A 27,423-nucleotide genomic window follows, 5' to 3' on the forward strand; every position below is an offset into this window, starting at 1 on the left:
TAGCATTTTCGACTGTTTTATTTTTAGCCTTTGACAACTCATTTCAAGAAAAAGTCACCAACATTAGATACTTGTTCACCGATATGAAATTATTAACATTGCAGTTTTCAAATGGGATCTCGGGTACCTCCAGTAAACAGTTAAGGCTCTGGTGAATATTTCATGCTGTGATCTGCATCACATTATCATAAACCATCTGCCTATAACATGGGCAGGAACACAGATGACAGCCGGACCCCTTCACAAAGCCACCCCTGGGCAGCACACTTTTGCTTTTGTCCCAGACATTCTGGAAACTCCTCGTTGAGGACACTCACTCATGAGGGGCCAGCACCTGGCCCATCTTGCAGCAAAGGAGCACAGGCTGGTGTGCCATCACCTATTTCCCTGGTCTTGAGAGTTACCTCAAAACCCCTAGGCTCCCTTCCACATTATCAAGATCTGCCCCCACTGTGGGGGTTCCAAAGAGCAGGCTCCTGGGTTTAAATATAATTCCAGAAGAATGCAAATAAGGTGTTTTCGACATCACTGCCTGCCTCCCTGCATCCAGAGTCCAGACCTCCTGGGAAGACCACTCTGAGGAACACCCACCTGAGGTGTGGAAGTCCCAGACTGCTTGCTGACAACTTCCAACCCCCCTGCACAGCCCTGCCCTATACTGTCCGCTGGACTCCGTACAACAGGGTTCTGGAGAAAACACTCACCAGAATGTTCATGGTACTAGTTAAGGCCTCGATGGAATAGCAGTGAGAAATACCAGGTGCCTCGGACACAGTGTGACAGGCACACGACCTGGCCCTGCCCCATCTTTGGTACAAGGAGCCACAAAGCCAAAGCCAATGTGGCCAATGTAACAAAACTCTTCATCTCGTGCTCTAGGTCTGCTGACCTGAAGAACTCCCCACTCAAAACTCAGTCTACAAAAGGAGGTAACAGACACATATCATCACAGTTCCTAAAAACGGGAATATACCAAGAAAAGGAAAACAGAGGGACTCTTTTCTGTTTAAAAAGGCAGAGCTTCCTTTGCTGGTACTTGATCTGCTAGTGCTCACCCGGGGTCATGAGGTTCCCACTGCGGCCCAGGTCACAGCAAATTGACCCCGTGCTTCAGCAGCTTCTGCTTGGCTCTGCCCGGGAGGCTGAAGGCGCCGTCCTGAGGACTGGGGAAGCCGGAGCTGCGTGCGGCTGCTGCCAGCTGCTGGAAGTAGGTCTCCTGGGCAGGATTGGAACAGGCGTACACCGCTGTGGAGGCGTTCCTGGCAGGGGGGGCGGGGGGGGGAATGACTGTTCCGTCCCATGCTGCCTGTGCAGGCCTCTGACCACAGAGACCTCAACAGGTGCATGGCAGTAGCCCAGCAACACTAACAGCCGTAGGGTGCGGCTGCCATGGCTTGGGGTTCAATGTCTGCACTTGAGTTCCAGGCCTTAGTGCCTATAACCATTTCTCTTTCCTTTCGACTCACTGGAGCTGCGACTGTCTAATGGGTGCACATTTTGCTGGTGGAACCCCAACTATGCAAACACTCTCAAGCAGCCTGGCTTATTCACCAGCCTTATGCAGCAGAGGTGCGACCCTATCTGATAGACGAGGCCCTGGCGGCACAGGGCTGGGTGATGCTTCCAGGCTGATGAGCACGGACCGTCTGTGGAGGGCAGCTGGATGAGTGGAAGGGAGTGAGGGCAGGGAGCAGGTTTCTAATAGGAAACCTGTCACAGAAGCAGAGGGAGGGATGAGGGTCCACTAGGGAAGAAGTGACTCTGGGGCCAGGCAACCATCTGGTCTCTTGATCCTGCCTGCCTCAGTCTATTTCCCCAAATCTAGAGTCAGGGACCACTAGGGCCCCCTCATTGGGATCTCTGCTTCCAGGTGAGGAGGGAGGAGAATGCCATCCTCCTCTAGCTTCTCCTTCCAGGAGCTCAAGGGGCCAGAAGAGCCCTTCTGGCCTAGGTGTTTTGTGCCACTCACCGGACCAGCAGGATGAGTCATAAGCAAGTCATCACAGCCACGGAGAGAGAGCATCACGGCCTGGTGCTGATCCCTACCCTGTGGCTTCCTAGCTGCATGCCCCTGGCTAAATTACTCATCCTTTCTCAGTCTCAGCTATAAATTCCACATCTGTAAAATGGATAGGATAATAGTGAATCCCATCCCTGAGATTTTTTAAGAGTCCAAATGAGCAAAATACATATAAATTGTTTAGCACATGGTGAGGGGTTAAGAAATGGTGGCCGTCATTTCTATAACTTTTAAAATAAGCCATGTATCCCAACTCTAAAACCCTCTCCGCCCCAAGGAAAGTGAAATAACAAAGGGAGGGATGCCTGGGAGGCTTAGTCGGGTGAGGATCTGTCTTTAGCTCAAGTCATCATCTCAGGGTCCTGGAATTGAGCACACAAAAGCTCCTTGCTCAGCAGGGAGTCACCTTCTCCCTCTCCCTCTCCTCTCTGCAGCTCCCACTACTTGTGCTCTCTTTTTCAAATAAATAAAATCTTAAAAAAAAAAAAAAAACAATACTGCAGGGCCATTAGTTGGTTGATGGATCACAGGCTGACATTTCACTTATTTCTATCCCTCTCAGGACAGATCCCCACACACCCAACACAAGTGGTTCCCAAACCAGTAACTACGTATTCATCTAGGTCGTTGGCCTGGAGCAGCTCTGACTTAAAGCCAGAGAAGGCACATTTTTTATGGAAAGATATACTGGAATACTAGCTGGAGATGGTCCTGGGCGGCAGAGATGCCTGAAACTCCAGTGTGCAGGGCATTGGCCAAACCCACACCCCTCCCTCTCAACCACTCTGACCACTGCCCCTGAGATGGAAATGTGCAGAAAAGCATGTGCACTTCAGAGTCAGAGAGAGTCGGGTTCAAATCCTCACTCTGCCACTTACTCAGAATGTGATGCTGGGACGAGTTGCTTATCCTGTTTGTGCCTCAATATCCTTGTTTGTACAATGAGGACAAAGAAATGCACTTGTCCAAATCATTCCAAGGACTAAGCAGCACAGCACACCCTCCCCTCCTGACCCTCTAACTTGCCTTATTTTCTCCTACTGGTTTCGAAAGAGAAGCATGTAGGGAGAAAAAGTAGAATTCAGTTGGTTAAATACTACAAAGTACAATACTAATTTATAGATCTGTGCCTACTGATGTAGAGATGCTTAGGATATACAGTAAAGTGAAAAAAGGAACTTGTAAAACAATATATTAGTGTGATCCTGTTTTCTAGAAGAAAAATGATTAAAGTGACTAAAATACTAGCAATCTCTATTTTCTAACCAAAAAGAAAACCCCACAACAACAACAAAACCTGGAGTTAGAGACACCAGACTATTACTGTGGGAATCTTTTGGGTGTGTGATGGGCGAGGGGAGGCACATATTTTACCTCATGGTTTCATGCCAATCTGTTTCTGTGATCACATGACCCAAGTGAGTGGACAACAGCAGCACTCGGGCATCACCTCTGGCCAGGGTCAGAGGCCCTTTGTCCCATGGGAGGAGGTGGTGGTGGGCAGGCAGGGGAGTGGATAAAAGGAGGCCCTAAGGACAATCACTGGAGTATGAATACGGCTGTGGCCCGGGCCCCTGGGACAGGACTTCAGGAGTAACCCTGGGGAACACTCACCTGACTGTCATCTCATACAGAGCAGGCAGCCGGGCAAAGTCTGTGTGCATGAGGCTGACGGCCTGGAGGAAGCGGCGGTCCTGGGGGGTGGCCACCTGTGGCAGGTTTGCTTCCAGAAGAGGACACAGAAGTTGTGGGTGGTGGACTCCTCCCCCGCTCCCTCACCCCCACCCCAGCACTATAAACTGGGAGCTGTGTGGCTCGGGGCCATGAATGTGGGCGCCCATGGTGCTGGGCCCCTCCAGCTGCCACGAGGCAACAGACCACACTGTCCCTGAGAATTAGCAACACCAGGTTTCTGCCCATGGATAGCAAAATTTCGAGGCAGACCTGATCACAGATATTTGAACATGTGTGTGCTTCTCTCAAAATGTTGGAGAAACAACCAAAAAAAGACAAATGAGTAAGGAAGTGTTTGCCAGACGAATTCTAAACTCAGTGGGAGCTGGCTCCCAGCGTGAAAGCAGCATCCTAACTGCAGTCCACAACTCTGGGCACAGCACCAACCCTGGGGGCGCTGGCCCTGAGTCCTCCCCGCAACGCATGTTTAGGAGGCGCCTAGGCCCCACGCTCCTCTCCTTACCGGTCAGCACATTCTGGATGCGGTCATAATGCGTGAAGTTGTACGTCCTGCTGGGAATGGCAGCTGCATCCTTGGGCAGCGTCTCCTTCAGGTGGACCTCCAGCCCATTCAGGGATGCCAGGCTACTGTGGTACTGCAAAGGGAGGGTCGGGGGGCAGAGTTAACTTCAGCAGACAGGACACTTAGGTAATAATGACCCTAAGGATATCCATGTGTTCACTTGATGAAGCAAAAAGGATTCTGACTGGTGTTTTTACCTGTTTTTAGAGAAGTACTAACTCCTGCTCTTATGCTTTTTTTTTTTTTTTAAAGATTTACTTGTTTGAGAGAAAGCATGAACATGGGGTTGGGGGCTTGGGGGACAGAGGGAGAGAGAATCTCAAGCAGGCTCTATACCCAGTGCAGAGCCCAACATGGGGCTCAATCTCACCACTCTGACATCATGACCTGCGCTGAAATTGGACGCTTAACCAACTGAGCCACCCAGACACCCCTCTTGCCTTTAGGTTCCAATGCTTTCCTAAAATGTAGAAAGATCAGAAGATAGAGGCGAACAGAAAAGTTGAGAAGGAAGAAAGTGACGAAAAGTGGCCCATAATCTCACCATGCAGGCACAGCCACTGCTGGCACCCTGGTACATCCTCTGACCATGACTCTCCCACCCAGGCTGCACATTTTCACAGCACTGGCAGGGCCTCTCACCTGGGCCTGTGCTCAGAAGTCCCCCACTGTCTGGAATGAGTTCATCTCTCTGGTGCATCTAGAATGGTACTGGCCTTGCACCATTCTTGGAGGGACTGAGAAGCATGGGTCAGATGGATTTCTGTGCTCTGTGGTTCAGCAGAGGAATCCAGTTGAGCAAAGCTGTCTGGGAGGGGAGGCCCAAGCACCTGTATATTCAGACCACCCCCCCCAGGACGAGTCATGTGCAGGCACAGCTGAGGACACTGGACTATACCTTTTTTGTATGATGCTTTGTTTTAGAGAATAAAAATGGGACCTGGGGGAAAACCTTTCTATCAAGAGTCAAGAAAATGAAAATTATCATCAAATAAGAGGAAGTTTTTAATAAGCACTCAGGACTTGTCTGTGGATTATTATCCAACAAACCTGTAAAAAAAATAAGTGCACATGAAAAGAACAGAGATGCAAACAGCGGGCTTCTGAGGTCTGTGTCCTGAAGCTGAAGTGTTATTTCTGGTAGCGAACTGAGCTGACCTTAGTTCTGTCTAGGTGTCTCAGAAGCAAGAGATCTGCACACATGCTTTCACTACACGTGTTCATCTTTACATCCCCAGTGCCAAGTGGGTGCCAGGCCCTTAGTAGGTGCTCATAAAACATCTACACAACGAACAGATGAAGGAGCATATCCAATGCCAAGCACATTCCCCTATGGGTTACTTGGTTTAAATTGAGGTATACACAAAGAGTCAATGGACCTATGCCTGGAGAAGACAAGCACAGTATCTCCAGGTCAGACCACCAGTATGACGGAACCAACACGAAACTTCACTGATGCTAATGAGCCTCCTATCTGAACAGATGCCCGGGTGCACATGCCCGTACAATCCTTCACCAAGAAATCAAACCACAACCTCACTGAAAGTTTTCTGGGCCTTAGGAACTCGTTAACAGGCATCCCTCCCATCTTGAGCTGGTGCCCAAAGGAAGGGATGATGGGGACAGAGAGTGAGGCAGGCAAAAACCCAAGTTTCCCCTATAGGCACCAAACTCTGCTTCTGGAATCTTCTGCCTAACTTCTACTCAAGATAAAGTCACTTAAGCATAAATACACACAACCACAAGACATTATGCCAGATAATACGGAGACAAGTTTTTACTGGTAACTAATGATTTCAACTATATGAGGGGTTACTGAACCAATGGCCTGTAGGCCAAATCCAGCGAGTTGCCTGTTTTCATATAGCCTGAGAGCTAAGAACGGTTTTCATAGTTTTATATGGTTGGGAAAAAAAAAAATCAAAAGAATCATATGGTAACATATGGAAATTATACGAAGTTCCAATTTCTGCATCCATAAGTAAAGCATCACTGGAACACAGCCACTACGTTTATTTACGTATTATCTACGGTTGTTATTGTACTACCACAGCAGAGCTGAGTAATTGTACAAAGCTGAAAATAGGTGCTAGATGTTCCTTTCCCTTAAAAGTTTGCCAACCCCTGACATAACACTAGCACCCACATGATCCTCACAACAGCCCTAGGAGACATGATTTCTAATCATGGGCCTAATTCCTGGATCCTCCAGTTTCTAGTCAGTAGTAAAGCAAGTGGCTTGAATGTCAGTGTGGGCCATGAGGTGCAGAAGAAATGATGCAGTAACACACCTTCACCCAAAGCACTAGTTTCATGGGTGAGGGGTGCACGTTCATGAAGTGCTTTACACTAATTCCCTGGCACTAACCTCAGGCCTCGTATACTGTACACTGACAGCTCAAAGTCCTACTGTGCCAATCAATCATTGATCTGATCCCGGTCTTTGAAGGTCAGTTGAGATTATCTTGGGTTTTGAGCAGCAAATTATCACTGGCTCTATGCTGCCCCCTGGTGTGAGCATATGTTTTCTCTGAACCCCTGGCAACCTCTCCTGGCTGCTCCCCACCCCTCCACCCCCTGACCCCCACAACCATCCCCCCAGCGCCCCACCCCAACCCTCAACAAGCATGAAGAGGTGGCAGTTCACCCACTGAAAGACAAGATGGCAAATGACATGGGGGTCCCTTGGTGGTGTGTAATATGATCAAGGAGCACTTTCAAAGGGGTGTGCTCACAGTTATATCTGAACTGTGGTTTACTATTCTGCAGGGGACTTGCTTTTCTTGACAGCAGCAGAGGGTCTGGAGGGAAATCTGATCAAGTATTTTGTATGCAGGTCCAGGACAAAAAGGCGATAAAAGATCTCTCCCTAGGAACACCTGGGTGGCTCAGTGGTTGAGCATCTGCCTTTGGCTCAGGGCGTGATCATGGAGTCCAGGGATGGAGTCCCACATGGAGCCTGCTTCTCCCTCACCTATGCCTCTGCCTCTCTTTCTCTCTCTCTGTCTCTCATGATTAAATAAATAAAATCCTTAAAAAAAAAAAAAAAAGATCTCTCCCCATTAGAAAACAGACAGACTTCGGGCCTGACAGATAAAGCCCACTCTCAAATCAGCAAACTGATCAAAGTCAGTTACTTCTCACTCTTTTTAGAGGTTTCGTGGCACTGCTCTTTCTCCTGGGGCCCACCTCACACCAAACCCTCCTTTGCATGACAGCCCACAGAGGCCAGAGGCCGCTGTCCCGATAGGGTTGAGCCGGGGTGTGAGAAACCGAGTCTGATCACTCCCAGGTCAGCTCAGTGGGGGAGCAAACAAACGGGGGTGGGGTAGGGGTGGGGTGGGGTGGGGGTAGGAACGGGGAGATGAAATGGCAGAAATAGCAGACAGCAAGGCTTTAGCAGCCACTGAATGCAGAATACATTTTATTTCCTTCCTCAGGAGCAGCCTATGCTATTTTTTCATTTTCTTTTTTGGGGGCAGGGTGGGGGGTAGCTAAAGATCTATCCACTTCATTGCTTCCAAATCCTGGGTCTTCAAAATAACCTGTCTGCTGCTTGGCACAAAGCAGAGGAGGCCACGAATACCAAGGCATCGTCAGGGAGAGACGACACACATAGCACCGTACCCCCATGTTGTGTTGGTAGCGGAAGGGGGTGGGTAAGTCCCTTGCAGCAGCGGTGAAGGAGGGTGCAGGAAGCAACTGAACCACCATGGGGTGCCGCGCGGTCTGTGGAAAAGGGAGATAAGCCAGGCAAGCCAGCAGAGGAGCAGCCTCTGGCCTCAAGGCTCCACGCTGGGAAAGCTGCCTGCCCTCCTCTTCAGTGCCCCAAGGTGACTGGCTCGCTTCCCAAGGGTCAGGAGCCCTGCAAGCTAATAAGATCGCCTTAGAATAATACAGATTTAAGAACAGAAACAAAGCAAGCCCCAGGACACCATTTGCCCAGCAGCTATTTCAACCTGCTGTTCTTCCTACTACCACTTCCCTGCCAACCAGGCGAGGCTGTTACTATAGCAACTGGAGCTCCAGCGTGGGCCTAGGCTCTGAGAAGGTCAGCTCACTGCTCTATGTGCTTGAAGAGGAACTTTCTGGAGCCCGTTAGCATTTCAAATGTCCTAGGCCCACTAGGAAGGAGCTTCATATCACCAAGGTTCACGGGAGGAAAACTGTGGCCTTTCAGAATACTCCCCACCTGGGTTGTGATAGAGGCAGAGTACTGACTCCAACCGACACAGCCTACAGCTGCCCAGGCTAGGAAGTGAGGCCATCGGTGGTGGTAGTGGTGGCAGCGGCAGCACAACCCTTGCTGTGTTGCCTGTCTTCACCTGTGTGATGCTGCTCTGCACCTTAAGGCTGGGCCTGTGAGCAACCTGACACTGCTGAAGGGAAAACCGAAGTATCCCAGACTTCACTTTGGGAAGATGGAAGAAGCAGGGGAAGAACCACAGAACTGGACTCAGAAGTCTCTGCCTGCAGCACCGTGCTCTGCACTGGATTCACCAACCCCCACCAAACCCAGGGCGTAGGTGCTATTCCGTCATCCCTACTGTGTAAAGCAGGTGGGGATGACCCATGAGGTCAGGCAGCCCTGCACACTGCTGCAAGGGGAACCCCCTCCCTGCCTGTCCCCGCTCCCAGGAGGCAGGTGTGCATACACTCACCACCTCCTCAATGGCTGCATCGTCGCCCAGCAGCAGCTCCTCGGCCAGCAGGGACAGCACCAGACCATTAACACTGTGGGTGTAGAGGTTCATTGGCACAAGGCCCACACGGGATGCTGGCGTTGACCCAGGGTCACTTCTGTCTGCAGAAGTACCATCGTCCTGAGACCCTGCCAGGTCTGAGCCTCCGGGTGCTGAGGAGCTGTCATGAACCCCAATACACTGCTCCACGCCCTGTTTCCCCACGGAAAGCATGGTGCCTCTCTGCCTCCAGTCTAAGCAAGGCCATGACCGAGGCCTGTTTGTCCTTCTGGGGAGGTGGTCTTTCCTGGGAGAGGCATCTTGGCTGCTATCTCCTGGAAGGTTGTCATGCTGTTCCACAGCTCCATTCTGGATGAGCATCTCAGGAGTAGACAGAGAGAGGAGGCTGCTGGTGGCTATGTCCACAGGCAGCGGGTCAGGTGGCTCAGGTTCCCGGTCACCAGAGTCCCTGACAGATTCCTCAAAGCCAGGACTATCACCATCTGGGGTGCCCATACTCAAGAGGGCAAAATCACCTGAGGATGTTTCTGTTTCCTGAGCTTCTGGAATGTGGATTGCAGACAGGTCTGGTTCCTCTTCCTCCCAGGGCAGACGAGGTTCCTTTGCTAGGGAGCTGCCAAGACCAGGACCCTCGTCCCTGGAAGGATGGTGCGGTTTTGCAGGCATAATGTTCTCCAGATCACAACCAGACAAGTGCCCGTTCTCCCCCTTGCCATCTGGCCATGCTACGTCAGGACACGCAAACTCAGGAGTGGTTGCCAACATCCAAGCCATGGGCTCCATGTGTCCAATGGCATTTTCTGTTGGGGCAGCTGTGCTCCAAGTGTGTGGAGGCTGCTGGGCTGAGCACTCCTGGAGTCTGGTGGGTGGTGCAGCAGGGCTGACAAACAAGGCAGATGTGAGGAAGGGGTGCCGGGCCAAGTGCAGGGCAAGTGCCCGTCCCTGGAGGACACTAAAGAACTGCTTCCCTAAAAAGCAGGGCCACTGGTGACAAATGGGTGCCCGAGGCCACAGAGCCTAAGAGTCCTTAGTGGTCTAACCACAGGAGTAAAAGTAAGGCAACGTCTGGCCCTCAAGTGCTACCAGGTCCCCTGCTGAAGATGGCAGGGCCTGCATGAGAGCCACCCCCACCTGCAAGTCTGCTCGGAGTTAAGCCCTCTACTAGATGCTAATACATACACTATTTCCAATTTTGACACGGAGCCCACGAAGTAAGTTATCATTGGGTCCCTTTTACAGATGAAAACCCTAAGGCTCAGGCAGGGAATGGACTTGCCCAAGGTCACACAGCCGATAAGCAACAGGCGGGGGACTTGAAGCCTATACCCATCTCACCATGCCAGCCACCTGTTATCTACATGCTCAAGTCCCAGATGCCCCTTCCACCACAATGTGTGCAGACAATGGAATATGGGAGGCTGGGATGTCCAGGGGCTTGTCTGGATAGACCACATGAGGGAGTCCCTTCAGCATCGTGTAAGAAGACACTCCTGTGGCTCCTTACCTAGCTGCCTGCTCCCTTGGGAATTCATGGAGGCTGATGGCCTCTTCTTCGGTCAGGAACACAGGCATGATCCGGACATTTGGGGGTAGTGCCGCTCCTAGAATCACAAAGCAACATGGACAGGGCTCTGCCCTGGGCCAGGGAAGACAGAGGGGAACTGTTCTCAGGGTGATGCATCTGAATCACACGCTGGCTCAGACAGCTGCGCTCTGACACGCTCCTCAGTCCAGAACAAAAGACACAAAACCGCAGCTACAGTTTCTGTGCCCAGCAAGGAAGGAGCCCTCATGAGCAACTTTACTCCTCCCTGCAGAGAAAGGTGACTTTTGGGGGAAGAAAATCGAGCAGCACTTAAAAAAAAAAAAAAAAAAAAAAAAAAAAAGATAAAAGCTGGAAAAAGAAAAGAAAAGAAACCACTTCCAACTGACAACAGGGATCTGCCCTAACTTAGGCTTCAAAATAAAACAAAATAACCCAGGACGCCTGGGTGGCTCAGCGGTTTGGTGCCTGCCTTCAGCTCAGGGCATGATCCTGAACACCCGGGATCAAGTCCCACATCAGGCTCCCTATATGGAGCCTGCTTCTCCCTCTGCCTGTGTCTCTGCCTCTCTCTCTTTCTGTGTCTCTCATGAATAAATAAAATCTTAAAAAAAAAAAAAAAAAACACACACACACACAAAATAACCCTCTTAGAGATGCCTCCACATCTTGCAGAAGGTCTTTCTGGCCGCTGTCATTTATCTCAGCCCCTCCTAACCAGAATCCCCTGGACCTAGTTTGAGCAGTCTGGTAACAATGAGTTAGGAAGCATCTGAAAACAAGGCTTTAAAAGGTACGTCTAAAACCATGAGCCTATGATCAGGATTCTGGTGGGTAACTTCATTCTGAAAGCTCTAGTCTATTCTCTTAATCTACAAGCAGATGAAAGAACTCGTGGGACTGCTTGGCCTTCCTCTGACTTGTGTAGGGGACAGGCAGCATAAAAAAGACTGCATTCTCAAGATATAGTGATGCACCTTGCCACTTACCATTTTCCTGCAGGGCACCCCCTCCTGCAGGTCTTCTCTGCGAATAAATACACACAGAAGTTGGTGTCGGGTTTCTCCTCCTGACCAAATCATCAGGACTGTGCTGTGCCATCTGTTCATAAAACTTAGCCAGGCCCAGAATTCTGGCCCTGACCACATGCCAGCAACAAAGCAGATGGAACAGAAACTCCCCCAAGCTGCTTGCTCACCACCGTGGCCAGGGTCAGGCGAGAACCTGCGCCCTACACAGGCAGCAGCTCTCCCCAAACACACATTAGGCTTCACGCTCTGATTTGTTTCCCTCGTCTGGGAATGAAAATGAGGATTCCTGTTACCTTTTACGCCTTTGGAGAACTCATCTGTCACAATATACCAGCACCTGCCACAGCCCTGGCACACACATTCCAGCACAACAAATATGTGAACGTCCAGTGACCCTCATGATAAAGCATCTGACCTAAACCAAAGGCTACACTAGATCTCTGGTTTATTCTGACTCACAATCGAAGTGACAAACCTAATTTTCTCTAAAATTAGGAATTTTCTCGAAAGAGCTTTCCAGACATTTCCACCAAAGGTTCCAAAATAATGCACCAAAACAAAACAAAACAAAATACAAAAACTCTTCTAGCCAGCATGGCTTTCACTCCTATGAAATGATGTGGTCAGGGATGCCTGGGTGGCTCCGTGGGTTAAGTGTCTGCCTTTGGTTCAGGTCATCATCACCTAAGGGTTCTGGGGTAAGCCCTGCATCAGGCTCCCTGCTCAGGGGGGAGTCCGCTTCTCCCTCTTCCTCTAATCCCTCTCTCTACTTATGCATGTGCGCGCACTCTCTATCTCAAATAAATAAATAAAATCTAAAAAAAGGAAAAAAGAAATGATGTGGCATTCTTCTTTTAGTGGCTTTGTAAAAAACTCATGTTTTAAGTTATATAATTTTATTCGAGACAAAAACTTCCCCCTCCCCACAAAAATCCATAAAATTTCCTCACCACAAGCTAATAGTGTTAATCTTACACATATTTTCCTTTAAGTTTATGCATTTTTTTAAATAATAGTTTGAGATCACATTACATAGCTTTTGTTGTTGTTGTTTGGTTTTGGTTTTTTTTTGCTTAAAAATTCTTTATTTTTTCTGCTCTGGACAAAGCACCCCAGTCAGGTGGGTGGGCTTTACAATACCTGGTCCCGAGGTACAGCTGGATGAATTAGGACCTTGGCCGTGAGGGAGGGTGGGAGCTGGGTGCTAACAATCCTAGGTCACAGGAATAAGAACACCGTGAGACAAAATACATCACAGGACTCTGAAATGGAAAGATTGCTAACACCCTAACTGGCAAGGATCCTGGGGACATAGATGGCGGGAGTTTCAACTGGCAAAACCCTTTATGGAGGGCACTCTGGCCATTCCTACCGAACTTCAAAATGTCCCAACATTCTGACCGGCCTTGTACCAAGATGCACGCTAGAGAGTACTGATTATAGACAAAAAAGGCAAAATCAGGGATCCCTGGGTGGCGCAGCGGTTTGGCGCCTGCCTTTGGCCCAGGCGCGATCCTGGAGACCCGGGATCGAATCCCACATCGGGCTCCCGGTGCATGGAGCCTGCTTCTCCCTCTGCCTGTGTCTCTGCCTCTCTCTCTCTCTCTCTCTCTGTGACTATCATAAAAAAAAAAAAAAAAAAAAAAAAAGGCAAAATCATTATAGCAATGGGTAAACCACCCAAATGTCCATCGAACAGAGAGTAGTTAAGTCAATTGTGGCACGATTGTGAATAAAAAAGAAAGGCACCAAAAAAAAAAAAAAAAAAAGAAAGAAAGAAAGGCACCAGGGTCCGTTCTGTGCTGATAGCCACTGGGAAGTAGGGCCTGTGCTAGGTCCTTCTACGTTTGCCCTTTCATTTGGTTCTTTTCCAGTAGAGAAAACTCAGCAAGGACCTGCCCAAGGTCACAGGGCCAGGAAGGTGAGACCAGGACTGGAAACCCAGCCCATCAGGCCCACAGAGCTTCTCTGCTCACATATTCATCCAGTATTCAAAAAGCTCTGGATACAAGCAGCAGCCCTCCATGACGAGGAGAGCCTCAGACCACAAATGATCCCTCGGGCTCCCTCCAATGCCATCCAACTACATAAAGAGGTATGCTGAGATCTCAGAGACCAGCCAAAGGACAGATGCAGTCAGGAGGCAGGCAGGAGCTGGAACAGAAGCAGGTAAGGCTGCTTTGCAGCTATGCAGGGCTGGCCGTAGCAAGAGCCCTGGGGCCCCAGGCAGCAGGAGGGCCACAGCAAGCTTCCACACCCCTCTACCTCCAGTGCTGGCTGCTGACAACCTGGGGCATTCTGCATTAGGATTTTGTAGACTGCTAGCTATAAGGCATGCCCCATGCTGAGACTTACGTGGATTTCTCTAAAACTGCCTTATATTCCAAGCTCTTTTCTGGACACAATTTCCAATTTCCCAGCTTCACTGTAAGACATGGATGTACCCTAAGTCAAATCTAAACTATCTGATATTTGCCAAAACAGCTCTCTTGGAACTGGCCAGAGATAGAGCTCTCCACTCACGAACCGGAGGTGGCTGGGATGGTCAGTTCTGTGGCAGGGGGATTGGGTGCAGGAAAGGGTCTGGTATTACTCACAGTCCCTTATAGAGGATGCAGCCAGCTAGAATGTGAGGCGAGCGCTGGCAGGTCTGCAGAATGAGGGCTGCCTTCAGCAACAATAGTGGCTCCACCTGGGCAGGGCAAGAAGCACACCCACAGATGAGCGGGCAAAGGTGGGAAGAGGAGGGGGCTTTATAGAACAGATGAACAGGTCATAGGCCAAAACCAGGGAAAAGGAGAAGGTGCCACATGGTAACATCTATGTCACGTCTGGGGTCTACATTCTACCTCTATACTCAGAACTGCGGATGATGCAAAATGCAATTCTTGGAACAGGGCAGCTTCTGCAGAAGTGGAAAGGTACAGCCAATATGGCATGTGGCCACTCACAGGGGCAAGGCAGGTCTCCCCTCAGGAGACCCTGACTCAATGCTGAGACCAGGAGGCAGCAGAGAGGAGAAAGGTAAAGCCACATACCCCAATCCTCTCCCTTCCCTCTGGAGCACAAGCCCCACTGCCAAAGAGCTGGCTTTGTGTCCTGCCAGACCCCATAATTCTGCCCTGTAACATAAAATGAAAGCATCCTGGTCTCTTGCTCAGGGAAATAATCCTCAGCCCACAGTCCTTGTAAGGAGTCAGTTGCCTGGAAGTCCCTAAAAATACCAGAAAAGGATCTGCACCTGGTCAAGAGTCACCAGCAGTAACTAAAAGCCTCTTCCTTTTTCCTGCTGGCAGCTAGAACCTGCAAGCGCCACACCAACAGAGCAAGCTTTGGAGATGATGCTGCTCTTTCACATCCTCGAGACAATGCCCAGTCCCAGCCAACCAGCCATTCTGAAAGGGGCCAAATTTAAAAATTTCTTCCAACAGGAGCCAGAAAAACCTGTCCCCATTTCTAGCCGGAGTCATGCTCTGTGAAGGCAGAGTCACAACACCACATCCATTTTGAAAGGACCCTCTTAACTACTACGGTGAGACGTAACCCAGACATCTCTTCAGGTGCTTGGGGTGCAGGTGGTCAGCTCTTTAGGGGGCAAGGCCTCACGTCTCCCTTTGGCCCTTCACAACGCAACTGTGATGTTCACCAAGGTCAAGGCCACGGAGTAACAGGCAGTTCAGGTGGTCAGGCTAGCCCTATAAGCAGCCTGTACATCCCTGAACGCCAGTGGCCAATGGAATGGGCTCTGGGACAAAATGCTCCCAAGTTCTCCCTCCCAGAGAGAGAAACTTTGTTTTTAAAATGTTACCACTGGGCATTTTTGGTGTTGAGAATACAAGTCAATCGTGTAACATCCATATCAAGAGAGACGGGGACCTTCAGATGCCAGAATTCCACACTTCTGGGGCACTAGCAAAATAACACCACCCTTTACTGAGTATTTACTCTGTGCCATTTTAGGCACTGTCTTCTTGTGTTGTCAAAACGGTTCTGGGAGCAGCGGGCACTGGGACAGCAGTCTGTGGGTAAGGGAAGGGTTCTCTGAGGAGACTTGGTCTGTCCATGCTCATACAGCTGGCCAATGGCAGCATGGAAACAGAGGGCAGGTCTTCATAACTATCCTGACTGGGGAATGACACTCTAGTTCCTTCTCCAGATGTACAGGCCATTTAAGGAGAAAAAGAGAAACGTCCAGGAGCTCTATCCCTTTACATGAAATGGGTAAGGGGATGAAGGGATTACTTTAGTTCGGTCCAGGTTCCAGAGGGAACTGAATATCTTGTGCAGATCACTGGTGTTCCTCAGAATCTGGTCAATGAAGGCGTCCCACTCGGCACGCAGGTCTTCCTGAGAACGGTTCTAAAACGGGAACCATCTGAGGTTAGCGAGACATACCCTTTGGGAAGGCTCCCTACTACTACAAAAATCATTCCTCACACAGGAAACTGGCCAGAGGCAGGGCCTGCCGTAAACCTCCTATGCACATGAGACCCCACCTCCTGCCCCAAGGACTCACCTACCACAGACCCAGCACCCGTGGGTGGCACCCTGCTCTTTCCAACCATCTGTCCAGGGTGGAGGACATGGGGACAGACATGCACGGTGGACATGACCTCCCCCACTGAGGCACAAAGGCATCTGAGAGGAGTTCCCAGGCCCCTTGACCTTGTTAGTGGACATGATGTATTTACACGAAGACTAACAGCCCCAAAGTAATGCTATGTTCTGGCGATACTGGGTTTGCTGAAGGGGGTCGCAGAAGACCGCTTACCACAATCTTCATACCTTATAAGCCAGAGCAACGGGCCCATTGTAAAAATTAAAGACTCCAACAAGCTGATCCAGAAACTGCTCGCAGCTATGGTCAGGGAGCCCCACATCACACCCTAGTACCTGGGAAGATGGAAACCAGAAGACAGGCACTTTGCTTTGCTTTGAGTCCAAGCCTGGAGGTCTGGCACCCAGGGCTCTATAGAGCTAGAATCCATAGCCCATCCAAACTGATAGGTCAGCCCCTGGCCTTCACCATCTACTCCAGTGCAGCTGGTCCCCAACAGAACAAGTACTTTTTTTCTATCTATTTATGCTGTCCCACCTGGCATGGCCTCCTTTCCCCTGTCCATTTGTTCAGGGCTTGTCCATCCTCTCGGAGCCTGCTGCAGATTCTAGCACCTTCCTGGTGCCTATTCTGATCACCTTAATCAGTACTGACCTCTTTTCTGACCCCTTACATCTTCAGGACTGTTATCTGGGCACTGGATATTTTATGTGGGGTTCATTACAAACGCTGGACAGGACTCCGACTCCAACTTCATCTCCCCAGCTGGATCAAGTGTTTCGGGAAGGGAACTGACTGAATCATCACCCTGTTCTAAAGCTCCAGAGTGCTGTTGTGGGGCTTAGCTCCACAGAAGAGAAACCTGTGCTTGGCCAAAAAGTAATCTGGCTATATGTTTAAAGAGCCTTGGGATCCCTGGATGGCGCAGCGGTTTGGCGCCTGCCTTTGGCCCAGGGCGTGATCCTGGAGACCCGGGATCGAATCCCACGTCGGGCTCCCGGTGCATGGAGCCTGCTTCTCCCTCTGCCTGTGTCTCTGCCTCTCTCTCTCTCTCTGACTATCATACATAAATAAAAAAATTAAAAAAAAAAAAAAAAAGAGCCTGGAAAAATTTTGTATTCTTTGATTCAGTGATTCAACCTCTAGGAAACTTTCCTAAGGAAATCACCAGAAACTTAAAGAAATAAACCAACCCTGATGGAAAACAAATAAATTCCCTCTGAATGTAAGCTCCACCAAGGCCAGGATCCTTGTTTTGTTCACTGATGTCATCCAAGGGTTAACCATACGGTGAGTGCTTACTTCTTCCCTGATTGATCTATAGATTGAATGCAACTCTAATCATAAACCTGCCAGCTTTTCTTCAGAAACTGACACGCTAAAAAAAAAAAAAAAAAAAAAAAAAAAAAGAAACTGACATGCTGATTCCATGAGAGAAACACAAAGGACCTAAATTAGCCAAAGCTGTCTTGGAAAAGCATAAAGATTTTTGTCCTCCAGCTTAGACTATCTGATTTCAAGACAGTGCAGTACTTCTATGAGATTCTCCAATAGATCAATGCAAAAGAATAGAGCCCGGAAACAAACCCCCCACTACAGCAGTCACCTGATCATCAAGAGAAGAGCCAAAGGAATCCAAGCAGAAGATTTTTTTCAACCATGGCACCGGAGCCACTGGATATCCATAGGGGAAAAGGTGACCTTTGACCTCTATGTCACATCATGCACAAATATTAATCCAAGGTGGGTTACAGACCTAAGTTTATTTTTATTATTTTTTTAAGATTTATTTATTCATTCATGAGACACACAGAGAAAGAGGCAGAGCTATAGTCAGAGGGAGAAGCAGACTCCTTGCAGGGATCCCGACGTGGGACTCGATCCCGGATCCTGGGATCACGCCCTGAGCCGAAGGCAGATGCTCAACTACTGAGCCACCCAGGCATCCCCAGACTTAAGTTTTTTTTTTTTAAGATTGATTGATTGATTTATTTATTCATGATAGACAGAGAGACACACAGAGAGAGGCAGAGACACAGGCAGAGGGAGAAGCAGACTCCATGCCGGGAACCCAAGGCGGGACTCGATCCCTGGTCTCCAGGATCGCACCCTGGGCCAAAGGCAGGTGCTAAACCGCTGAGCCACCCAGGGATCCCCCCTAGACTTAAGTTTAAAAGTGGAAACTATAAAGCTGACCAAAAAAATTGGAGAATGTCTTCTCCAACAGGGTAGGGAATGGTTTCAGACAGGATACAGAAGGCAATAACCACAAAGGATAAAATTGCTAAGTTAGACTTCATTAAAATTAAAACATTCTGGGGGTGCCTGTGACTCCTGATCTCCAGGTTGTGAGTTTGAGCCCCACGATGGGTGTAGAGATTACTTAAATGAATAAACTTAAAAAAATTAAAATGTTCTTCTCTTCAAAAGACATCATTAAGAAAACTGACGGGCACACCACAAACTGGGAGAAAATGCCTTTAAAGTATGTATCTAACAAACAGCTGATATATATAAAGAACTCAGACTCCGTAAAGAAAGAAAACCCAATTTAAAAAATAGGCAAAAAAGCTTTGGACAGACACTTCTCAAAGGGAGATATATCAGTGCCCATAGTATCATTAGTCACTAAGGAAATGTAAATGCAAACCACAATAAGATATTACTACACACCCAGCAGAATGGCTCAAATTGAACAGACTGACAGCATGCATTGACAAGGACACGGAATAACCAATTCTCACACACACATGGTTAGTATGAGTGTAAAATGGTGCAACTGCTTTGGGAAAAAGTCTGGCAGTTTCTTAGAAATTCAACATACATCTACCCTGTGACCTAGATATTTACCCACGAGAAATGAAGTCATAACCACAAGAAGACTCAGATAGGAATGTTCCTAGGGGCCTTATTCTTAATTGCCCTTCACTAGACATGGCTCACAGTTCTAGAAAAAGGAAAGTTAAGTAGACCTATCCAGACAATGGACATTCAGACAAAGCTGTTGAACAGTAAAAAGGAATGAACTGCTGATCCATGCCCAACAGGCTCACAGTATACAAAAGCAGCCCACAGAGAGGAATATGATACATACTATTTCACTCCTGTGACTTCTAGAACAGGCGAAACTTACCTGTGGAGGGAAAAAATGAGAAAACAACGGTTGCTTGGGGCTTGGGGTGAGAATTAACTGGACGTCAGGGAGCTGCCCGGAGTGATGCTAACATTCTGCGTCTTGATGGGATTTGTGTCAGAGAGTCATTTGTCCAAACTTGTTCAGGGTGCACTCAAGATTTTTATGTGTTTCAGTGTATGTAACTTTACCCCCTCCCATGCCTCTGCAAAAATCACAAAGCACTACTGAACTCTACTTAATGTTATGCACAATGAGGTACTGGGGTGGCAGGAGGAGTATATTAGTGTGTGCAATTTTGGCAAGTGTTCAAATAAAACCTGGATTGCCAAAAGATGAGGGGATAGATGGACAGATGTGCTAAGACTACTGTGGTAAATAATGTATATGATAAAATGGTACCTGTAGAATCTGGAAGTGTTGTGAAGAAGATGAGTGTTCACTGTAAAATTCCTTCAACGGTTTGCCATGTGAGAAAAGTGTCATAATACGATGCTGGCAGGCATACATGCAAAGCTGAATATACCACCTCATACTCAAACATCCTTTCACCTCGGAAATCAGTTTTAAGTGAGTGTAGGCATAGGACAATAAGACCCTAGTGTGGGGCAGCTACAGTGGCTTAGTGGTTTAGTGCTGCCCTCAGCCCAGGGTGTGATCCTGGAGACCCAGGATCGAGTCCCATGTTGGGCTCCCTGTGTGGAGCCTGCTTCTCCCTCTGCCTGTGTCTCTACCTCTCTCTCTCTCTCTGTCGCTCATGAATAAATAAATAAAATCTTTAAAAAAAAATACCCTAGTGTGTATGGTACCATCAGCTGTAAAGAAATGGTTTTATCATTTTTTAATGGTTCTTTGAAATCCAACATCTATATATCAATGTTTCCGAATTTCTGGGCCAACTGCCCTGTAAACGTGGGGAGTACAGAGGAGAAAAGACGGAGAATGAAAACCTGATCTACATCACAGAGCAAGGAGAGTTTCTGCAGGCTGGCTGAAGTTCCTCAAAGGCAATGAGAAAGCAGCCACATGCAATGCAGGACAGGTTAGAAATGTTCTTGAGGGTACCTGGATGGCTCAGTTGATTAAGCGCTTGCCTTCGGCTCAGGTCATGATCCCAGCCAGGGTCCTGGGATCGAGCCCCGCATCGGGCTCCCTGCTCATGCTCTCTCTCTGTCACACACACTCTCTCTCTCAAATAAATAAATAAAATCTTTAAAAAAAGAAAGGAAGAAAGAAAGAAAGGTTTTGGAGAACATTCAGTTACAGTGGCACCTACAGACAGGCAGTGTGATGATAATGCACGTAGCCCCTATGGGTGTGGAGGGGATCCTAGACTCCAAAGCTCCTTGGCGACACAGCACTCGTCAGCAAGACAGATGGCTCATGGTGGAGGCAACCCTAGGTTCTCCCTAGTAAACTCACCCAAAGGTACTCTCCATCAACCTTGATGGCGAACTTCAGTTTCCGCAGACGAATGAGGGCAGGGGCAGAGGCAGAGAGGTCAGAGATACAGCGCACAACGCCAGCAATCTGTCCACAGAGCAAGTCCTGCTGGTCCAAAAGGGTCTGTGGGGAAGCAGTAAAGACCAGAGGGGAAGCTGAAACTGTTGAACTCGAATGGCATTCCTTAGAGCAGGGCTGAAGCTGTAGTAGACTACGGCTGGCAGGCCAGATCTGGGCTGTTACCTGCTTTCAGATGGCCTGGGAGCTAAGCATGATTTTCCTATTTAAGGGTGGTAATACCAATGACAAAGGAGAATGTGTGATGTAGACCTTCCATGGCTTACAAGGCATCAGTATTCACTCCTAGGCCCTTGTCAGGCCTAGTGTGTGGTCCCCTACCTGGGAGGACAGAACTGCCACAAAACATTCACAGCTGAGTGCACATGATGCCTGGGCAGAACTATGTTTTTGTTCCTAGGACTAGAGGCCTGATGTGGGCTGCACCAGGAGCCCTTGGTCCCTGTTCAGATTCCCTGAAGAGTGGCCAGAGCAGCTCAGATAAATCCCAACTACCCAAGTGGGAGTGTGATCATATGAGTGAATACACAGACCTCCTAATTGGTCTCAGCATTGACTCAACTGTGGGGCAGCCAGACATTGTGTCATGCAACAGAAAATCTACACACCCATCAGGAAGAAGTCTTGCTTAAAAGAACCAAACTTAAACCTAATCAGAGCTCCAGATCTTACTACTCTTGTAAAGGAGTACAGGGGAAGGAAGACTTGAAATGACACTGCCACGAGGAAGTGATCCAGCCAATCCAGAGTGTGGGACCTTCTGACATTCTACTGTGCAAATAGTAGAATAGGCTTCTTTAGTAATTCAGTGGCATAGCCAGGGTGAGGGGGCAAGGGGGAGGTTAGGTGGTAATGAGTTGGTGGGTGAGGAGTGTTACACAACAAAAGAGACTTAAAACACAAAAGAATCAAATGGAATATGTGGACCTTGTTTGGATCTTGACTAGGAAGGTGGGTGGTGGGGAAGGAAGGGGGGGGGATGGAAGGAAGGAGCAAGGTCTGATTAAGTAGCCTCTAAGACAGAAAGGCAAATTTTGAATACAGATAGTATCACATGACACTAAGGAATTATTGTCACTAGTTAACTGGTTCGTGAGGGTTCATGATACTCTCCTCTCTGCTTTTGTATAGTTTGAATAAAAGTGTTTTAGGGGCACCTGGGTGGCTAAGTCAGTTGAGCATCTGACTCTTGGTTTTGGCTCAGGTCATCATCTCAGGATTGCGGACAGAGCCTCAAGTAGGATTCTAAACTCAGTGGAGAGTCTGTTTGAGATTCTCTCTTTGCCCCTCCCCGAAATTATCCATGCACATACTTTCTCTCTCTAAAATAAATCTTTTTTTTTTAAAGATTTTATTTATTTATTCATGAGAGACACAGAGAGAGAGAGAGAGAGAGAAAGAGAGAGAGAGAGAAACAGAGACATAGGCAGAAGGAGAAGCAGACTCCATGCAGGGAGCCTGATGTGGGACTTGATCCCGGGTCTCCAGGATCATGTCCTGGGCTGAAGGCAGGCGCCAAACCACTGAGCCACCCAAGAATCCCCAATAAATCTTTTTTTTTTTAATTTATTTTTTATTGGTGTTCAATTTGCCAACATATAGAATAACATCCAGTGCTCATCCCATCAAGTGCCCCCCTCAGTGCCCGTCACCCAGTCACCTCCACCCCCCGCCCACCTCCCTTTCTACCACCCCTACTTTGTTTCCCAGAGTTGGGAGTCTCTCATGTTCTGTCTCCCTTTCTGATATTTCCCACTCATTTTTTCTCCTTTCCCCTTTATTCCCCTTCGTTACCTTTTATATTCCCCAAATGAATGAGACCATATAATGTCTGTCCTTCTCCGATTGACTTATTTCACTCAGCATAATACCCTCCAGCTCCATCCACGTTGAAGCAAATGGTGGGTATTTGTCATTTCTAATGGCTGAATAATATTCCCCCAATAAATCTTTTTTTAAAGAAAAGTGTTTTAAATGAGCCGATCAAAACTTGGGAGCAAGGGGAAGCAGACAGAAAATTAGGATGTTCACAGAGAGCTAGAGAGGATGGAGTGTAGAGCTGTCTGGCAATTTCAAGACCAGAACAACAAAAATAATACAACTAAGAATAAGAGAGCAGAAATGTCAAATGCCTGGGTTATGCAAAGATAACTGTCCCAATGTCAATGCTATACTTTTGAAAAGCCACCACTCTGAGGCAGTAGGATCCCCACCGAACAGTAACACGCTGTGGGGCTTACCTGAGGAGGATAGAAATAACAAATGCCAGCTCTCGTTGGATCCCCTTCTTCCTTTACCTTTGAACTATCATAAAGGAAAAAGTAATTCCACCTGGCAAGAGAACAGAATAGAGCCATGTTTCCTTTCATCCAGTGATCAAGGCATTTTAAAACACAGCTTCCTCAGGACGCCTGGGTGGCTCAGCAGTTGAGTGTCTGCCTTCGGCTCAGGGCGTGATCCTGGAGTCCTGGGATGGAGTCCCACATCGGGCTGCCTGCATGGAGCCTGCTTCTGTCTCTGCCTCTCTCTGTGTCTCTCATGAATAAATAAATATCTTTAAAAAACAAACAAACAAACAAACAAAAAACCACAGCTTCCTCTTTTCCAGAGTGAGAAGGTCTCCTTACTTAGTATTTGAGAAGTCTTCTGGTGGCCTCAGAGGAGAAAGAACCCAGTAGCTACAAATAGATAATAAAAACCATTTCATGAGTGCTGTCCAGTCAAACTAAAAATATGCCTCTATCCAGCTGTCAGACTGGCCAGAAAGACCAACGAGTAGCCAGAGGAGAGACAGAGCACCCAGTGGCATCTCTTGTTTGAGACACGGACCCTTAACTATACAACCATATATACTGTCTTTTCAGGCTTGGATAATAAAATTAGTTAGGGATGTCTTAGCTGCGCACCTCACAACTGGGGGACACAATGATCTCTGGAAATATTCCTTGGACATTCCCTCTGGAAATATTCCTTGGACATTCCCAATTCCCTTGGACCATAAATTCATGCATTTGTTCAATGAACAGTAAATGAGGCCCGACAGTGTGCTCTCCCTCTACCGGCCTTGGGGCCAAGGCGATAGCAGGGAGACAATAAACATACAGTTTTAATGCAGGATAGAGTCTATAATGGGAAAATGGGGCTCAAGAGAGTTCACAGCAGAGCCCTGAACCCCTCTCTGCCTGGCAAAACCCTAACAGTATGTAAGTACAACTCTGATATAACCCCTCATTAAATTTCTGATTTCCTCCTCCGAGATAAATCTCTCTTCTCAATTTCCATAATCCTCCATTCTTTGCTAAGGACTCTCACAGTCGACTCTGCCATGTAACCACAATTAACCTGTTTAAAACTACAAAGCAGGGGGATCCCTGGGTGGCGCAGCAGTTTGGCGTCTGCCTTTGGCCCAGGGCGCCATCCTGGAGACCCGGGATCGAATCCCACGTTGGGCTCCCTGAGTGCAGCCTGCTTCTCCCTCTGCCTGTGTCTCTGCCTCTTTCTCTCTCTCCCTGGAGCTGGACCCGGGTTTTACCTCTCTGAAAGCACACTCATCAGGCTAGAGTATAAGGAGGAGGAGCTGTGACCGCTCTGTCACGTGTGCTTCTTCCTGGATCTACACCCTCCCCCTGCCACTCTCTCTGGCTCCCACCTTCTCTTCCTGATGACAAGTGGGAACTCTGTTTCTAGTGCAGTCTGCTTTTCTGAGTTCCAGGACCACGTGTGCAGCTGGCTGCAGGGCAAGTCAAGATCAAAAGCCCTCAAAAATGTGTCAAACTCCAATCAGAAACCTCACTGCCAGGCCCCACTCACCCTCTCCTATGTTCTCTGAGTGAAAGCACCCTCACTCAGGCACACAATAGAAAACCAGGGGACACTTTGGTGGCTCAGCTGTTGAGCATCTGCCTTTGGCCCAGGGCGTAATCCTGGAGTCCCAGGATCGAGTCCCGCATTGGGCTCCCTGCATGGAGCCTGCTTCTCCCTCTGCCTGTGTCTCTGCCTCTTTCTCTGTGTTTCTCATGAATAAGTAAGTAAAATCTTTAAAAACAAAACAAAACAAAACAAAAAAACAAGCCTTTTGCTTTCATTTCCCAAGGAATGTTTGCTGAAGCAAATGAGAAGAGAGGCTTAACCCATTTGGAGTTGAGAAGGGAATGGAGTTTCAGGCAGACGTTGTGTAATACCCTTCAAGAGGTGGACTGGCCAAACCTCTTCTAGTGGTGGAGCTCCACACTGCAGCCATTTCTCATCTCTTACCAACAAAGGCTACAAAGGCTACTGTCATCAAAGCCGGCTGTGTGACCCGGCCATGGCCATTTTTTCTGCGGTCTACCAGCAATGCTCAAGTTACTCAAACACTGCACGGTGACAATCTGGCAGCTCATGAGAGAAATGGCTCACATGCTTGATTTGCCTGCTCCGAGAACAAAAGTGCCTTTTTCCCCCGCCCCTCCCCTTAATGAAATCAAGACAGCCTGGCTGGGGATTTGCAGTTAATCCAAAACATGGGTCCAGAAGCCTGGCAGGAAGTAAGCCACACAGGCCTTGCTACTCACCAGGAGGCTGACGTCGGCTCTGTTGAAGTAGTGGTGGCCATTTACTTGCCTGTCGCCCTCATTCTATTTATTTGGAGTTTTGTGTCTGGTAGCAGTCCTTGCGCCCCAGCGGCCACCGTTCCTCTGTGTCCCCGATCCAGGAAATCCAGACGTGAAAGGTTGAAATGTTTTCCACGAAACTGCCACCTGCTTGGTGATCATTCAGCATGAAAGTGCTACTTGCTTCCCCACAGGCTCGTCAGTGCCATGAATGCTTCCACACCTCTTAGAAGTCTGGCAGAGAGTATATAATAAAGCAAGAGAATTCTCCCATAAAAGTAAAATCCACTAAGCTGGTTTCAGGAGGATCAGCATTCTGGCTCCCTGCAGAACGACCTCTCCAAAAACCTCCCAGCCAGGAAAGCCCAACAGGGGAGAAGCATGCCGGAGGCGGTGTTCTGAAGAGATTTCTAGTTTGTCTGGTTCAAAGCTGCTCTGAAGATTCTTGTAAACGTTGTGAAGCTTCCCGTTCAAACACCAGTGCCTTGGTCCTAAAATAAACACAAGGAATAGATTATTTCAGAAACCCATGAGAGAGCATGTGACCCATCAGGGTCAGGCAAGTGGTATCCTTCAAAGAGAACCAAAAAAAAAAAAAGGCTGCAGCAGGACTTGAGAGTAAGTTCCTCAGTTTCTCTCAACAGCTATGCCTCACAGAACATAAAATTAAATAGCCGGTGTGAAAAAACTCTGGGTGCCAACCACAACTATACAAATAAGGCCGTTGCTGCAGTAATAATGGAACTCAAAATAAGGAACTGTCACCTTGACAGCTCCAAAGTGGGCTGAACATGCATTCCAGAGCTGGGCAAGTTTTCAAAACAAGCTTATCGAGTGGCTTTCAAACTGCAAAAGAACAGAAGACTGAGTATCATGGAATTTCACAGTCAGAAGGGGCGCTGGTTTATTACTTCTCTCTTGCACTGTTCAAAAATGACTGGTTTCAGGGCAGCCCGGGTGGCTCAGCGGTTCAGCACCTGCCTTCAGCCCAGGGCGTGCTCCTGGAGACCCGGGATCGAGTCCCTGCGTGGGGCTCCCTGCGTGGAGCCTGCTTCTCCCTCTGCCTGTGTCTCTGCCTCTCTCTCTGTGTGTCTCATGAATACATAAGTAAAAAATCTTTAAAAAAAAGAATTACTGGTTTCTGGCTTGCTCCCTGCAGGGACGCAGGCAGCTCACAAGGTACAACCTGCCTCCCCAGGAAGGCGGCCCGCTGGCCTGGGTGACACTGCACGAGGACTAAACAGGGCTGAGCTCTTCCACAAGAGCAGCCCTTGTCCCTTGGGAACTGCCGTGGCTCTGTGCAAGCTTGAGGTCCCAGACCCAGGGTTTCAAATGCTCGAGGCCCACCTGTCACCCTCCAGGGGCGACAACAGCTCTTTAAGGCTCTTTGCCTGGAGAGAAGTACCCAGGGCGGACTCCCCCGACTCTCTGGGGCTTGTAAAATGTCCACGTTTCCAAGGCTTGAGGCCCCCAGCGGAGGGTCTCCCTGCGGACGGGCCGGGGGCCGGCGGAATCGAGGGCAGCAGCCTGCGACCCCCTCGCCCTCCTTCCCAGACGACTGGGCCCTACGCTGCCAGGCTCCCCGCTCTTGCCTCTGAACGGCCCCGAGGAGCCTGGTGATGCCGGGGCGGGCGGGCAGGCGCCGGAACGCGGCCAGAGAAGGCTCCGGCGGCCCGGGAAGGCGCAGCAACAGCCGGCCGCGGCCGCAGGGCCTGCGGCAGGAAGGTGGTGGGTGCAGGGAGCGGCCTCGGCGAGCAGCCGGCCAGGGAGAGCGGCGCTAACGGCGGCCCCGGGAGCTGGCCCAGGGCACGGGCTCCGGGGCCGGGGGCCTGCGAGCAGAGGTGCGGGCGGCGGGGCCGGCGGGGCCCAGCGGCGCGGTCGGCCGGGTCCCGCCCCTCGGCGGCCGCGCCCCGCCCCCGCCGGGCCCGCCCGACAGCCCGCGGCTCGGGCCCCGCAGGGTGGGCGCCAGCGGCCCCGCCCGGTACCTACGCGCGCGCCGGAGTCGCCCCGGAGTCGCCCCGGGATCCCGCGCCGCCCCCGCCTGCCGCCCCCTGAAATCCCCGGG

At 49.2% G+C, this 27,423-nt stretch overlaps 1 protein-coding gene across 14 annotated transcripts; it reads right to left on the reverse strand.

Annotated features, from left to right (window-relative positions):
- Positions 1–27,403, reverse strand: HPS4 (HPS4 biogenesis of lysosomal organelles complex 3 subunit 2). 14 transcript variants are annotated; one of them, XM_038575506.1, is made up of 17 exons: positions 27,348–27,403; positions 25,320–25,849; positions 23,007–23,097; positions 20,668–20,811; positions 19,207–19,245; positions 16,340–16,447; positions 15,797–15,913; positions 14,152–14,246; positions 12,695–12,767; positions 11,513–11,549; positions 10,485–10,581; positions 9,496–9,617; positions 8,939–9,375; positions 7,905–8,006; positions 4,218–4,350; positions 3,635–3,743; positions 1–1,259 (listed from the first exon to the last, which is right to left on the reverse strand). In XM_038575506.1, exons 2-17 carry the CDS (start codon positions 25,358–25,360, stop codon positions 1,088–1,090), a joined length of 1,917 nt encoding a protein of 638 aa, XP_038431434.1. In that variant the 5' UTR covers positions 25,361–25,849; positions 27,348–27,403; the 3' UTR covers positions 1–1,087. The 14 variants fall into 14 exon arrangements, with proteins under 14 accessions (XP_038431434.1, XP_038431429.1, XP_038431433.1 ...); XM_038575501.1 differs by having other exon boundaries at positions 9,496–9,860; XM_038575505.1 differs by having other exon boundaries at positions 8,939–9,617.
- Positions 27,404–27,423: the final 20 nt, after the last annotated feature.

This window comes from Canis lupus, chromosome 26 (assembly GCF_011100685.1).
Source record: "Canis lupus familiaris isolate Mischka breed German Shepherd chromosome 26, alternate assembly UU_Cfam_GSD_1.0, whole genome shotgun sequence".
NCBI lineage: Eukaryota > Metazoa > Chordata > Mammalia > Carnivora > Canidae > Canis > Canis lupus.